The 16,033-nt window shown below is 31.5% G+C and overlaps 1 protein-coding gene across 1 annotated transcript; it reads left to right on the top strand.

Moving 5' to 3' along the window:
* Positions 1-31: 31 nt before the first annotated feature.
* On the top strand, positions 32-14,046 carry LOC143072885 (uncharacterized). The gene is made up of 10 exons (XM_076248023.1): positions 32-158; positions 4,542-4,617; positions 6,736-6,767; positions 7,379-7,478; positions 8,083-8,162; positions 8,423-8,469; positions 9,418-9,478; positions 11,618-11,664; positions 12,196-12,265; positions 13,143-14,046. Exons 1-10 carry the CDS (start codon positions 142-144, stop codon positions 13,726-13,728), a joined length of 1,116 nt encoding a protein of 371 aa, XP_076104138.1. The 5' UTR covers positions 32-141; the 3' UTR covers positions 13,729-14,046.
* The last annotated feature ends 1,987 nt before the right edge of the window (positions 14,047-16,033 follow it).

Here is a 16,033-nt window from a genome sequence, read left to right as displayed (position 1 = left end):
TTAGAAAGCGGTCCGGGAATTTTTAATATGCACTTCCGGTTGTTTCGAAAGTGCAAGTAAAAATAGTAGAACGTAATTTTCTAATTCTGTAGACCATAACGATTTTTTTACAGGGCAGAAAACAACAAGTTTAAACAAAATATGCCACCACCAGACAGGTAATTTCATTTTGACATCTGATCGCGCTGCTGCTTGCTGTATAAATTGCACAGGCACTTGTTTCTATAATTTACGACTATGAGTCTATACTAAAGTTAAACAGACTCTAGACAGTCTAGTCCTATAAGTTAACATATGACCTCAGGGGAATTGTTAACTATTTCTGATTTATTTTTTTTACCTATCAATGTGCCATTTGAAAAAGTAAAAATGAAAATATCAGTATAAAAACGTTAAAATGAATAAGACTGCAAAGCCATATGTGAGGGGTGGTAGGAGGAGTCCTGATTTCAAAATCCCCGGCTTAAAAATACCAAATCCCGAGGTCCTGAATTTAAATAAACCTAAATCCTGACATCCCAAAATTCGAAAAAAGAATTCCCCGATCCCGAAAGGGTTAATCCTGAAATCCTGAGCTTAAAAACACCCGATCCTGGAGTCCCGATAAAGGTCCTATACCCCCTCATATGTTATAGGACTAAACAGACTGATTCACGTTCGTTCTGACAGTCCCTTTTCTCTTGTACCTGTTCGCCATAGTCCCTTTGCTCTTATACATGTACCTGTTCGCCCAGGGTCCATTCGCCCTGGCTTTTTTTGTATTGATGTAAAGTTGCATAATCACGTTCATTATTTGAACAGAGTATGTACATGTAACAGTTTGTTGGTAAATTTGCCAAATATTTCTTCCTCTTCTGTAAGTTTCTAGCGATCCTTCAATTGTCGACTATAAAATTTATAATTTACATAATTTACATTGTACAATGTACTATTGTAGCAAGAAAAATCAAAAATAACAAAATCAAAAAATCAAAATAACATAAGTACAAATGTACATTTGAAAAATAAAATTAGATAAAACTATATACATTTGATAACAGAATAGTTAGGGATAGAATATGGGATGAGAGCAAATTCTGAGATCATATACTCTTGAATCCCGGTACTGTATACGTACTGCATGATAATATTTGTTTTGGCAGATGATTCAAATTTATAACTGTTCGTGGATAAAATGAATATTTATAACTGTCTTTAGATGTTTGTATTTGCCTAAATGATTGTGAATTGGGAATTTGCTATGTCTGGTTTTATTGTCTAGTTGGATCAAAAGGTTATGTGTAGGGACTGATGCAATTGCATGTATAATTTTGTAAAAGAAAACAAGTCTGTATCGTAAATGCTTGTATTTGTATTGCTGCAACCAAAATAACATTGATTTGCATAGTAGAATATTGGGGTACAATGTATTTATCTTTATTAATATATTTTACAATTTTAATAATTCTTGTCAGTCAATTTATGTATTATAAGAAATGGATTATGAATATAACTTAAAAATGAATCCTTGTCATGGTTTACAGTTCGTCCCAGATTTGTTAAATTCGTTCCAAGTGATTTTGTTCATGCATACTAGAATATGAGACTTACATCTTAGGTTGGGAGATAAATACTAATCAGCTGGCAATCATGTATTACCAAAGCACATGTATTTACCACCATGGTCTACATTTTTAAACATCTTATTGCGATTTGTTCATCATAACTGGAAATCACCAAGGTCCTGTACAAAATATCTGACTCTACAATGAAAATGTTGATTGTTGTATGAAGTCAATAGTTCAAGTGTTCAAGATAAGTGGGTCAACCAGCACAGATTCGTAAATAGCTATAAGGTGTAATGCCAGCACATATTCTAAATCAAAGGTTCTTAAAACTGGAGATTCAAATAATTATATCTAGTTTTAGTTTTATCGAGTCCATTTGCCTTGATAACATGCATGTTCACCCCGTGTTCTTCGACCCATAAAAAGTTTGCCCTACATATGATATATATACAGTATACTTTATATAAAAAAGTTGAATAACTCCCATGAGGTCTTTTGAATTATATTTTGATCAACACTATTAGAGAATGACTTGGATTTGAAATGGTATTTAAAGATTCCAAGGAACAGCGGTATTGTCAAAATGTCAACTTGAAGTTCAAATTGAAGTGTGATGAATTTTGATGGAAATTAAATGTACTAAAATCAGAACTGTCAAACCTTATAATATATTTTCAGGTGGCAATAATTCAAATATTATTAAGCTATCACTCATAATTTTTAGCAGACTCAAAAGCTACTAACAGTATGAACCGGATTACCTTAACTAATATTTTTTACACATTGTGACTTGGATTCTTGCTCAAAAGGGAGATTTGTGACCCTTTCAACTATCAATATTAAAATTGGGAAAGGAAATGGGGATTGTGTCAAAGCGACAACAACCCGACCATAGAGCAGACAACAGCCGAAGGCCACCAATGGGTCTTCAATATAGCGAGAAACTCCCACAAGCTTAGGTGTCCTTCAGCTGACCCCTTAGGAAATATGTAGACTAGTACAGTGATAATGGACGTCATACTAAACTCCGAATTATACACAAGAAACTAAACTTAAATATCATACAAGACTAACAAAGTCCAGAGGCTCCTGACTTGGGACAGGCGCAAAATTGCGGCGGGGTTAAACATGTTTATGAGGTCTCAACCCTCCCCCTATACCTCTAGTCAATGTAGAAAAGTAAACGCATACCAATACGCACATTAAAATTCAGTTCAAGAGAAGTCAGAAGATGTACAATGTAACAAAAGAAACTAAATAAAATGACAATAATACATAAATAACAACAGACTACTAGCAGTTAACTGACATGCCAGCTCCAGACCTCAAATAAACTGATTGAAAGATTATGTCTTCATCATATGAATATCAGGTACAATCCTTCCCATTAGGGGTTTAGTATCATACTATCATAAAATATATGAGAAGAACATAACCCGTGTCATGCCAACAACTGTTTTTGTCGAGCCTGCAACTTTTGTTGCAGAAAGCTCGACATAGGGATAGTGATCCGGCGGCGGCGGCTACGGCGGCGGCGGCGGTGTTAGCTCACTTCTTAAAAGCTTTATATTTTAGAAGGTGGAAGACCTGGATGCTTCATACTTTGTATATAGATGCTTCATGTTACGAAGTTTCCGTCAGTCACATGTCCAATAACCTTGACCTCATTTTCATGGTTCAGTGACTACTTGAAAAAAAAGTTCAAATTTTTTGTAATGTTGAATTCTCTCTTATTATAAGTAACAGGATAACTATATTTGATATGTGCGTACCTTGCAAGGTCCTCATGTCTGTCAGACAGTTTTCACTTTACCTCGACCTCATTTCATGGATCAGTGAACAAGGTTAAGTTTTGGTGGTCAAGTCCATATCTCAGATACTATAAGCAATAGGGCTAGCATATTCAGTCTATGGAAGGACTGTAAGGTGTACATGTCCAACTGGCAGATGTCATCTGACCTTGACCTCATTTTCATGGTTCAGTGGTTATAGTTGAATTTTTGTGTTTTGGTCTGTTTTTCTCATATTATATGCAATAGGTCTACTATATTTGTTGTATGGAATGATTGTAAGCTAAACATGTCTAGCTGGCAGATGTCATGTGACCTTGACCTCATTTTCATGGTTCAGTGGTCAAAGTTAAGTTTTTGAGTTTTGGTCTTTTTATCTAATACTATATGCCATAGGTCAACTATATTTGGTGTATGGAAATATTTTATGATCTTTATGTCAGTCGCGCAGGTTTTATTTGACCGTGACCTCATTTTCACGGTTCATTGCACAGTGTTAAGTTTTTGTGTCTTGGTCTATTTTTCTTAAACTATCAGTAATCCTAATGGGTCAACTATATATGTTGAATAGAAGCATTGTTAGCTGTAGTTGTCTGCCTGGCATGGTTCATCTGACCTTGACCTCATTTTCAAGGTTCATTGGTCTTTGTTTAGTTATCCTGGTTAATGTTAAGTTTATGTGACAGTTGTAATAAAGCTTAGCTTTATACTTAGGACTATCAACATAATATCAATGATTAGTATAGAAGGCGAGACATTTCAGCGTGTGCACTCTTGTTTAAATAAATGTGTTTAGTTCCGATGCAAAGACCCTATAAGTGAATCAATATTAGTTGATATTGAGTACACATGTTTATTGAAATTAAAATCTATTTTGTATGATGAGGAAAAATGTCACTGTCACTCTGACTGACAGCCTTAACAAAGATAACTGCTCATTGATAAAGGCTGTATGCTGACCTACTATTCTTCATATCTTTGACCTTTTTGTCTTCATCATGTTTATTGATAGTTGTCTAATTGTCAATCATGCCACATATTTATATTTATATAGGGTATGTTTTTGACCCGTCCGTCTGTTCATCTGATTCAAATTTTTTTTCTTACTTATATTTCATTGTCCAGTACTAGTGCCGATTTTGGGGTGTGGGCCGGGGTATGTGAGTGCTCTCACTAAGGTTCTTTAATTTTATATATGTTTTAGGTGGGAGAAGTATGGTTCCCTTGGTGATGTGATAAGTGGTACCAAGTTTGTTGCATTTAAAGTTCCATTAAAGAAGGTAAGTCCTTGATATATATATGTGTGAATACTGATATTTTAAACTAAAACCTAATGATGCCCATTATGAGCAATAACAATGTAATCACAGTAAGTTGCATGAGCATGAGCAAAACATATAAAGGTATTTATTATGTAAAAAACAGTATTATTCATTTATTGTCTTCAGTCGTATCAGTTGTTTGTTAAATATTGAAGATTCTTTGAAGCAAAACAAAATTAAGCATATGATCAATTGATGAGATTAGTTTAAGGACTACCAGCTGTTACTACAGTTTTCCATAACATTTGATTTGTTTGTCAGCAAAGATTTCTCATTAATTTAAGTGTGTACAAACAACCATAAGATTAAGTTTGCTTGTTAGCTACATGAACCATGAAATACATGTGTTAGCTTTGTTCATTGCCTATCGAAAATTTCTAACCAATCAAATCACAGGACAGATAACAAACAGATTAAACTTGAAACCTGTTTGACCATTTTGTTACTATAATCATAATACAACATATACTAAGCAGGAATCTATTGCAGACTGAGTATTAAGGAAATCTGTATTAGTACATGTTTTGTGTACTAGTATGATAATTACATAGTACATGTATACAGGATTAATTCGATTTAAAAGATTTATCGGTCCATAAATGAAAAGTATACATTTAACAAGCAAACACAGATGTTTTATGACAATCCTTTAACAACAGGTTTATATATTCATTGATTTAATTTAATTTTTAAATGAAAAAAGCAATGATTAGATATAGGAAGATGTGGTATAAGTGCCAATGAGACAACTCTCCATCCAAATAACAATATATAAAAGTAAACCATTATACATTTGTAGGTCAATGTACGGCCTTCAACACAGAGCCTTGTCTCACACCGAACAACAAGCTATAAAGGGCCCCAAAATTACTAGATGTGTAAAACCATTCAAACGGGAAAACCAATGGTCTTATCTATATAAAAAAACGAGAAACATGTAGAAATTACATAAACAAACGACAACTACTGTACATTAGATTCCTGACTTAGGACAGGTTTAGTTTAAACATATTTTATTGTTCCAAAAAAAGACAAATGGATTAGACACAAGTTTTTCAACTTAGTAACGTCTTCTCCAAAAGGACAGGTGCAAACATTTGCAGCGGGAATAAACGTTTTAATGGTACCAAGCCTTCTCCCTTTTTCTGAAACCATAGTATAACACCACAACATATAAAAACACACGATAAAATATCAATTGGAAGGCTTAACTCAATCAAAAAAAAAAAAAGTTCATGTAAAAAAGATACTTCTTGAAAGAATTTCAATTGATGATGCATGCAGTTATAATCTTTTTCTTTTTAATTTAATTTATTCAACTGCTACAATGTTACATGGGGGGGAAATATAAATGTGTGAAGTGATATATTGAAGGCATAAAATAAAAATACTGTAAATTCAGAAATTATTGTGATGTTTTTATTATTGCTAAAAATGCAACAGAGTTGTAATCACAATAATTTAAAAATTAAAATCGCATTAAGTCTAAAATGACAAAATCGCAATAATAAATGCGCGCAATAATTTCTGATAATTCATAATAGCAATAATGTAATGCAATGGTAGAACAAGCATTTCTCTTTAATCAACACCAAAATCCTAGTCACTTCTCTGATTCTTAAGTATTGAGAGCCCTAGAAAGGTTATGATTTCAGCCTTCACAAGACAATTAAGACATTTAAAAGGTGATATTTTTCTATTTGTTTCATTTGTAATTGTTAAAAAGCTTCAAAATAAAATTGAGAATGGAAATGGGGAATGTGTCAAAGAGACAACAACCCGACCATAGAGCAGACAAGAATATATATAAGTGTGTCAAGCAGTAAATGCGGATTTACTTATTTCAGTGTACACATAAAATGACACAATACCTGTAATGGTGTGTGTTTCTGATAAGCTCAAAATCAACTTAAAAATGATTTTACAAACTGTTTTCAAAATAGATGAAATATTGGGTCAATGTTAATAAGACAGCACCCAAACTACACAAAAAATATCTAACTGTAAAAATCAACAATAGACATGTACAGCTGTAACCTGTATACTATAATAATTATTATCACAAACTCATTTCAGGAGTTGCTGTCAACTGTTCATGAGAAGGAAAGGTAAGTCTATTAAAAGAAGATAAAAGGGGTTGAGAATAAGGGAACCTGGGAAATGAGGAGATGGGGGGTAAAGGACCTAGGATTCAATTGTAGGAATTGGTGGAAGTGATGGAGTAGAAATGAGGGGAATGCTAGAAACTGGACACGCATACTAGGCCCATACACCTAGATAATTTGGTCCTATATAATAGTGTATGGGAAGTACAGGGTTTGTATAATAGAATGAGTGTCAATCAGAATTGTATAATTAATGTAGCTTTAAAACAGTAAAATGAAAATAACAGTACTAACTGTAATGCATTAGCATGTATAGAAGACAAATGCAGTAAGCATGTAACATAGAATATGTACAACTGTGTAACATATCTTTCTAAAATATTTTATTTAGATATAGAAATGATTGAAAAGCATACAATAGACACAAGTCAATAGTTTATTAGCACACTCACAATTACAATATAATAACATAAATGGAAAAAAGGCAAAATTGCATCTCAAGATAAATTAAAATCCTATACTTTCACACTTTCCAGTCACTTATGATTTACCTTACTTAGTACTTCAATTTATTTTTAATTTTAAAATATTTTAATTAAAACCTGTATATTTAGATTTGGTCCTGAAGATGTGATAGAGAAATTAAAAGACAAAGGAAAAGAATTGGGACTAGTTATAGATATAACATATACAGATAAATACTATCACAAAGGAGTAAGTACTTCTAATCAACAAAAAGATTGGTAGTGCAAACTTCAAAGTGGCAGCACATACCAAGATTAAAAATAGACATGAAGATGTCAATATATAGTCTCTAGCGTCCAGTTCAAGGATCAAGTTCCAAGAGACCCTGATATATTTAACATGTTATTAAAAAAAAAAAAAAAAAAATTGTTAAAAAGAAATTCCTTTAAAATAATGTTTATAAACATAAACCAGATAGTTAAAAAAAAATGTTATATATAACTATGATTGCCGATGCCTTGCAAAGTCCACACCTAGTTGTTGGACCAAAAAGGTCAACAGGAAAAGAAATGATCAGAATACAAAAATTCACACTCACTTCCAATTTATGGAAATGCACAAAATGTATAACACTGTTGTCAGTTTGAAAATGTTATCATTTAAATGGATATATGACTATATGAATGATCTGAATCATGAAATGAAAACCTGGTAAATCAGGAGTGAAATATTTGTTCAGTGGTCCACTGGCAAAAAAACATTTTTCTGCTAAACACTGAGATTTGATGTGACCTTGCTGTTTAACTTTTTGTCAGAAATGTTGTATTAATTTTAAGAACTTTAAATTTTGCAGGAATTTTGTAGAAAAAATGTTGAACATGAAAAGATTTACACTTATGGACATGTTGTACCAACAGATGCTGTCGTTTACAGGTAAATTTAGATGTGTGTCTGTGTCAAAAGGATATGCATACCATTATAAATAATAAATAAAAAGGGCCAAAGAAAATCCAGTTTAAATAGTCACAAGATTAAAAGTCATGGATAGGACAATTTGAAATAGGCCCAATTTTGTGGACAGTTTTGTTTTTATTTTGACCCAGACATCTTGACTTTTTAGATTTGAAATTTCACAGCAGCTATAAATAGACTAGATTTATAAATAATTTCTCTGCCATGGTTTGTCATTTTAGATTTTTCGATGTTGTAGAGAAATTCATCAAGAGAAATAATAAGGAAGGTAAGTAATAGTTTATTAGGAACAATAGATTGGTAGAAAAATATTTAAAGTCAATTGAAGTAGAGGTGAAGAGGTACAAATGAATAAAAAATAACTTCATGATAAACATAACATTAAAAAGTAATGGTTTTAGCTAGCTGTGGTTTAATGGGGTATTACTATTTTAGGCATGGAATATTTATAAACAAATATCAAGATCCAGCCCATGATAACATCAAAGATTGACATATGGAAGCAATATATAATTTCAAAATCTAATATGAACTATGGTTCCACAGCTAGATGAAAAGTACATATAACATAGGATGACAGCTCTCTCAAATTAAAGTTTTTTTTTTATTTCATTCAATTATTTTTCAATGTTTTCCTGTTTATGATCTATTATATATTACAAGATTGAAAATGCATTATTCAGGATTCATGTCAACCAAAGTGACTTGAACTCTCAAATTTGATTTGTAATATACTGAAATTAGACATTTCAAAAGTTCTAAAAAGAAACAAAAAACTAGATGGAACCGTTGTAAAGTATCATCATTTTATGATTTTTTTTAGACCTTAATCATCAACATGACCTCCAAAGATTGGCAACGGGAATGTCATCCCACTTTAGATATGAATATTGATATAATTGGTCAACATGAACTGAATAGGCAACAGAATACTGTTAGGGAGACAGATTTGTAAAAGCAAATTGCTTGTTTCTGAATCCTTAATATTATTTCATTGTATAATATGTTTAATGTTGATTTATCTGAATAAATATTGTTTAAACTAACAGAATACTGACAATTTACCATGTATACATTGATTCAATGTCATAAATTTAAAAAAAAATAATAATAATAATATTTTTGTTCAAGTACATGTACATGTAGTAGATTACTTTTAGTGTTAATCAACTATGCCTTTGAAACACATAATGCAGTTTATCAATTTTCTTTTTAGAAATGGTAATAGGTGTACATTGTACACATGGAGTTAACAGAACTGGTTACATAGTTTGCAGGTAAGAATAGTACATAATAAATTAAGATAATCCAGTTTAATATTACACCATTAAATATAAGTTTCTTTTTGGTTGACGAAAGGCATCCAAATAAGAGATAAAACTAGTTAACTACAGCAAATATAGAAGTCATTGCAAGGTTTTAATAAATGCAATTAATGGGACTAGTTGAGCATCTCATTCTCTAGTTTTTGCACTTTTTTTCACATTACTTGATCGGTGTGGGAAAAATTATTTCTCTTCACTTATGAAAAATCTGTGCTTGGCAATTGATTGGTCGAAGTTTGATTGTGACATTAAATTTTCTTTGTTTCTTCTGAGTTTTCCTATTGTGACATCATGATAAAAGGCGACCATGTCCAGGGATCTCCATGGATGAAAATTGAACCATGGAGGAACTTTCACCATTACAAACCGTGTCTACGCTGTACAGTGTAGCGCGATCGGAAGTATTTTATCCCTCCGTACAAGGAATGGTGAACATGCTAATTCATTGCTTATTTAAATTATATTTATTTGAATTTTCATTATAGAATTAGAAGTATCAATATGTTCATTTATTGCCGTTTTTCACCATTCAAATGCCAAGTCTTCATGGTCCCCCCTTTGTCGAGAATGACCAAAGCTGTCATGAAGGTCCCCATGTAGATTTCTTGTATTTTTGGTAATTGTTATGGGGGTTAAAAATCATATGATGTGGAGCTTATTTCTCGTGGACACTGTCAAATTCAGAACTCATTACCGGTATGGCTGATTTGCAGCAACAACAAAACGATTCGTACGGGTTATGTAAAAGGTTAAAGAGATTTGTAAAGCAAATGAAAAGGTTTTTAATGACTATCTGACAAATTGATGCTGTGCAACATGCATCTTTCGAGTCTGAATAGAAACCGGAAACGCGGATGTATCAATTTGATTGTAATATACGAAATGAATTCGGAATTACGATACGATATTTCTTTACAGGAAATATTTATAAGTTTTTACTTTTAAACTTTTAAAGTCATTCTAAATTATTGTTACAGCAGTACTCGAGTTATTTGTGATGAAATAATATTTACTGTTTTGCGTCTTATTTTGTACTTCTTAAAAAAGGGGGATGCTGATTGCATAAGTCAAAATAAAGCATGTGTTCGACTTGTTAAACTGTTTTCTTTTTAACTGGATTATTAATTTATTTATTTAATCTAAATTATCATAATCATTTGCTGAACTTAGTTGATTAATTCGACAAATGGATCGTCTATCCTCAGATAGTATTCTCCTGTCTGGTTTGTTGATCTACCTGTGCAAGCTCAGGTACAAGTGATTAGCGATCTTAATCCGGATACCCCTCAGGCGTTAGAACTGTGTTGGATTATAACATAAAAAGCCTAAGGGTTATGCAATTACATGCATTTGATTATAATTGATAAAAAAAATGGCGTCGGGCTACAAAAATGAAGAAGTTTTGAACGATGGCGGAAGACAATTTAACGATGGCGCTAGACAATTTAACGATGGGGCGAGTCATTTGACGATGGCGCAAGACATTTGAACGATGGCGGGGCGCCATCGTTAAACAGGCCATGGAGATCCCTGCATGTCTAATCATATAAAGAGTACACAACTTTCTTCAAATCTTTAAAAAGAAGGATAAAAATCATAAGAGAAACAGATTCCACCACTATAACTCGTGTGTTACGATATTTCTCTGCTCTCGACAATTAAATTTTAATTATATAAAAAGAGCGGCCAGATTCGCGCTTTAAATATTAAAATTTTACTGTCTGGAGTGGAGAAATATCGTCACTCACTTGTTGCAGTTGTGGAATCTAAATTTCTAGTATCTAAAACATAGATCTGCATGCAACTTTTCCTAAAAACACCATATTTATCTCACATTTTTGTTCATTATTAAAAAATCAAATAACAAAAGTTCACAATAATTTCAGAATTTACAAGAGATACAGGACTGAGTTTTGAATTACATTTATTAGAATTCAATAAATCTTTATGTAACTGTTTTAAAGAAATCTCCTGAGAAGGTGAAGTAGACAGCCATTAGACTTAGAACTTTGTAGCTGACGTGGAATATATGATGCTTTAGAACAATTTATAATTTATTCTGTCTACTTTAAATTTTATATCTAATTTTAGGTACATGGTTGAGAGATTAGGCATTGATCCTAATGAGGCTATGGAGGGTAATTGATTTAAGATATTGCACACTTAAAAGATAAATTTTTAAAACATTTTTAGATTTTGTATCCTAAAACATATTTAAAGCAACACATAAAATAAGCAGTCTTTGATATCTTACATGTAAATGTAGATGGAAAATATTTCAGTAACTATGAATTCAACAAATTTAATTGAGATAAAGACAGATTAATCAGTACATATATTTTTTTTTAAGTTAGTTCATTCTTTTTTAATTAATACAATTGATCCAGAAAAAAAACAGCCATATCTAAAAACATGCACATCTCACTTTAATGTAAAAGATAACTGCATTAAAATATAGAAAACCATAAAGGTCAACAGTCTTGCAACAATCCTAAAACAATAAAACAACAAAAGACATGCAAGGGTAATTAATGGTCTTCCTCAATAGACAGTTTATTCCATATGGCTAACACTAAATCGCCAAGTTTTAACAAGTACATTGGTTGACTTGCTAGACAGGCTTTGTATATGTAGTGAATAGAAATACACCTTTATTTTTTTTCTTGCAGCTTTCAAACAAGCCAGAGGTCATCCAATTGAAAGGCAAAACTATATTGATGATCTACTCACACGGAAACAGTAAGTAATAAAAAAAAACTTACACTTTATTCAATATACTTCAATACTTATGGTTAAATTTTTAAAAGAATATTTTAGCAACAAATTCTCTAACTATGAATCTATTATGATATACCATTGTTATGCAGTAGTTTAACCATTTAACTTTAGAATTTTTAAAACCCATAAAACAGCTATCATATAGATATATACAAATCCATCAATTGATATCAGTTGATACTTTTGAAAAGACTATATGTCAAAAATAGTATAGCCCAAACAATTTTGAAACAGCAGTATGCTATGTAATATTTGTTGTTACAATATTTACTTTCATAATTTGCATTCAGAAACAATTTCTTTTTATTATTAACCAAAAAACCGATTGTCTTTTTATTATTAAAAGTATCTTGTGCATGCACACTTAACTTCCAGAATAAGTAAAGATATTATTTGTATATCCTGTTTTTAATGTGCCACAACTGAAACCATATTGGACAAAAAAAACAAGCAAAACTTTCAAAAAACAATGCACATCAATGCATCCATTAGTGTTAAAAAGGTCTCAAAGTTACATATTGATTTTATGATTGTAATGAAACACATCTCAAAAACTAAAATCTAGGTCTGTGTTTAACCCTTTTTGTAATGTCACTGTGCATGTCCTACTAACTTCAGTTGATGAATAATATTTATGACAAAATATCCAAACCAACAATGCACAAAATGAAACAAAATTTGACAGAAACGTACACAATAATTTTTATAGTTCAAAAAAGGTCTTAAAGTGAACTTGGTCTCTTTTTGGAATATCATTAATAAACATGTTACAGATTTTAAGTCACAAATTTTTATGATCAATTTTTGGAAAGCTTAATAACTTGATAATTTTTTGTAGTAACCCTGATTATGTGATAGGTGATCATCCTCCAGTCCTTAAAGCAGAGAATGCGAACAAAAGTAAAAAAGACAACAGTGACCGATATAAACCCTGGCTGAGACACAAAAAACACGACAAGGCTCCGTCAGGTACTGTGGAAGTGGAAGGAGATAAACAATATCAAAATGATTTTCAGACTCTGCAACTGAATAATTCTCATGCATTTAACGAAAGTCATCAAAGGGGATATCATAGTTATGACAGACAGAATAATTATGGCGGTGAAAGATCAAGTGGTTATAACAGACAGAATAATTATGGCGGGGAAAGATCAAGTGGTTATGACAGACAGAGAAATTATGGCGGTGAAAGATCAAGTAGTTATGATAGAAGAAACAATTATGGCAGAGAAAGATCTCATAATGATTCACATTATCATAATAGAAGAGAGGAGTTAAAGCCATATCATAGGACGTTTAAGTCTAGCAGGAGTTATCCTCCCATTGATGATCGTTCATATGAAAAAGATAATAGTTATTCAAGGACGTCGAGACATAATTATAATTCTCAACCTAATCTGCATATACATGAAAACAAATATTAACATTTATCAATGCAAAATGTAATTTATGGGTTGTTGTTGGCATTTAAATATTCATTGCTTGTGCAGACTCAACAAAGAATGGTAATAGCTAAATGGTGTAGGAATATCTATTTGTTCTACTGTAGCAGGAATTATAAGAGGGAACATGTTTTTGTTATCCTCCTGAAGCAATTTAGTTCCTATGAATGTGTTTTATGGCTTTTTATACAGTCATGCACATAATTGTATTATTTTTAAAGCGATTCATCAATTTAAGGGCCTTATTTGGATCAGATATGCCTTTCCTGTATAGGTTGTTTCAATATTGTTTTAATTCATATGGTATTAGCCATGTTATAATGCATGCATCCATAATTAGGAAATCTGCAGACATAACACGAAAAAAATCATCATTCATCAAGAACCTTGAATGTTTTGCATACAAATGTGATAGTATTATGAGATACATGTAACCATATATTTTATGGTATTGCCATAGGCAGTGAGGACATTACATGTTGCCCACAAGCAATCAGAGTTGTAATTTGGGCAGTGAGTCACTTACCTTTTTAGAGTTATGCCCCTTTTTAACTCTTTTAAATTGCAAAGCTTGTGCTGGCCATTTGTGTCCTGACTTATTCTTTATTTATTTTAAATACATGTGTACTACTGATGATTTTAGCTGAAGGAAGTAAAATTCTGTCCATCCCATATCAGGGCAAAGTTTTGGTTTAATTAAGTTTACCATGAACCTGTGGTTATATCTACTTAAAACAAAATACACCTGTTCATTGTGATTTTTTTTAAATATAAGCCAAACTATAGTTTTTACCAACATTGTGAGGTAAAATGAATATGTAGTTATGAAAGTGCAAGAGGGATATGATGTCCTATGAACAAAATTGTCATATTCTTGCTCAATGCTATAATCTACTGCTTGATATAAAAATGATAAGATGTGTGATTGCAAAATCCAAACTTAAAAAGGCCCAGAAATGACATTATTAAAATGGTTCAAACCAGAAAACTAACAATCGGAATTCTGTATACAACAATGAACAAAAAACAAATATGATAATACAGCACTCAAATCTTTCATTCAATGCTTAAAAACAACATTCCTAATAAGTTATTAGAAAAAACTTCATATGTAAATAAAATGAATTTGAAGCTCCCATACCTGTCATCTTACCCGTATCCGGCAGGTGACACCCAAGAATTTCACCCCTCACCTAGGATTTTTTAAATATCCGCAGGGATATGAAATAAGGATTATGAAAAACACAGCAAAAATACCAGGTTTATGATTTCATTGTCTCAATACAAGCAAAAATTTATACAATTCAAATTAGTGAGGTAAATAGTTTATAAATGTTCAGCAAAAATATCCAAGAACTAACCCCACATTCTTTTGGTATTTTTCGCTTTTTGGCATTTATTTCTCAAAAAGCCTTTGGTTAAAAAAAGATTTTTTTTCCAAAAAGTAATATTGTTTGGTACAATTATGACCTTTTTCAATTTTCATAAAATATCTCTAAGCTCTAAGTCATTTTTTTTAAATTTATACCAATACATGTATTACAAATACTTCGATTTTTTTGTGAAAATACATGCTTTTTCTTATTTTGTTAATTCTTAACTACAATGTAGATGCTGTCAACATTTTTATTGATATAAAGAAATAAAGCAAATACCTCCGAGTCAAACATGTAATACATAACATTTCATTACCTGTGTACTTTAGTTTCCATGTTACACATGTAGCAAAGTAACAGTTTTAAACAGTGATAAAGCATAATGTAGAAATTTTAGAAAAGACACCATTTAAAACTTACAGAATGTATTTTGCTAGCAATGTACATACAATTTAATGCATTTCAAAAGTTACAACAAGAACAATAAAGAACAATTATAGTTTATGTTTCGGTGTTTTTATTTAAAGAAGTCGTCCATGTTATAATACATTTGTTCATTAGGTGTCAGACCACCAATTAAAAATCTCGATTTGTGCAACTAAATTTTGCAATTTTCATAGCTTTCTAAATATTTCACCTTAAGTTTAACTTCTTAGATACCAGGTATATCCAGAATTGTCATTTATCAGCTTCCTACGTGCAAATTTCCAACATACCTCTAAGAAAAAAATTGACCTTCCAACAGAGGTACTCCAAAAAATAACCCCTGGTTTTCTGGAAATCTTAAATTAGTCTACTATGGAGCACATTTATTCTCAATTTTTAATGCAAACTCATAGACCAGTGAATTCTGGCTAAAAATAGTCTAAATATATTTCTCTTTCACCAAAAGTTTCATTTCTGCTGGTTAT

The sequence above is a fragment of the Mytilus galloprovincialis genome, chromosome 4, assembly GCF_965363235.1.
Source record: "Mytilus galloprovincialis chromosome 4, xbMytGall1.hap1.1, whole genome shotgun sequence".
NCBI classification, from domain to species: Eukaryota; Metazoa; Mollusca; class Bivalvia; order Mytilida; family Mytilidae; genus Mytilus; species Mytilus galloprovincialis.
The sequence above is the reverse complement of the archived record's forward strand: the minus strand, read 5'-3'. Positions and strand labels throughout refer to the sequence as shown.

Coding starts and splice junctions, on each gene's coding strand:
- LOC143072885 (XM_076248023.1), top strand. Junction 7,479..8,082: donor ATAAATACTATCACAAAGGA/GTAAGTACTTCT, acceptor TAAATTTTGCAG/GAATTTTGTAGAAAAAATGT. Junction 8,163..8,422: donor ACAGATGCTGTCGTTTACAG/GTAAATTTAGAT, acceptor TTGTCATTTTAG/ATTTTTCGATGTTGTAGAGA.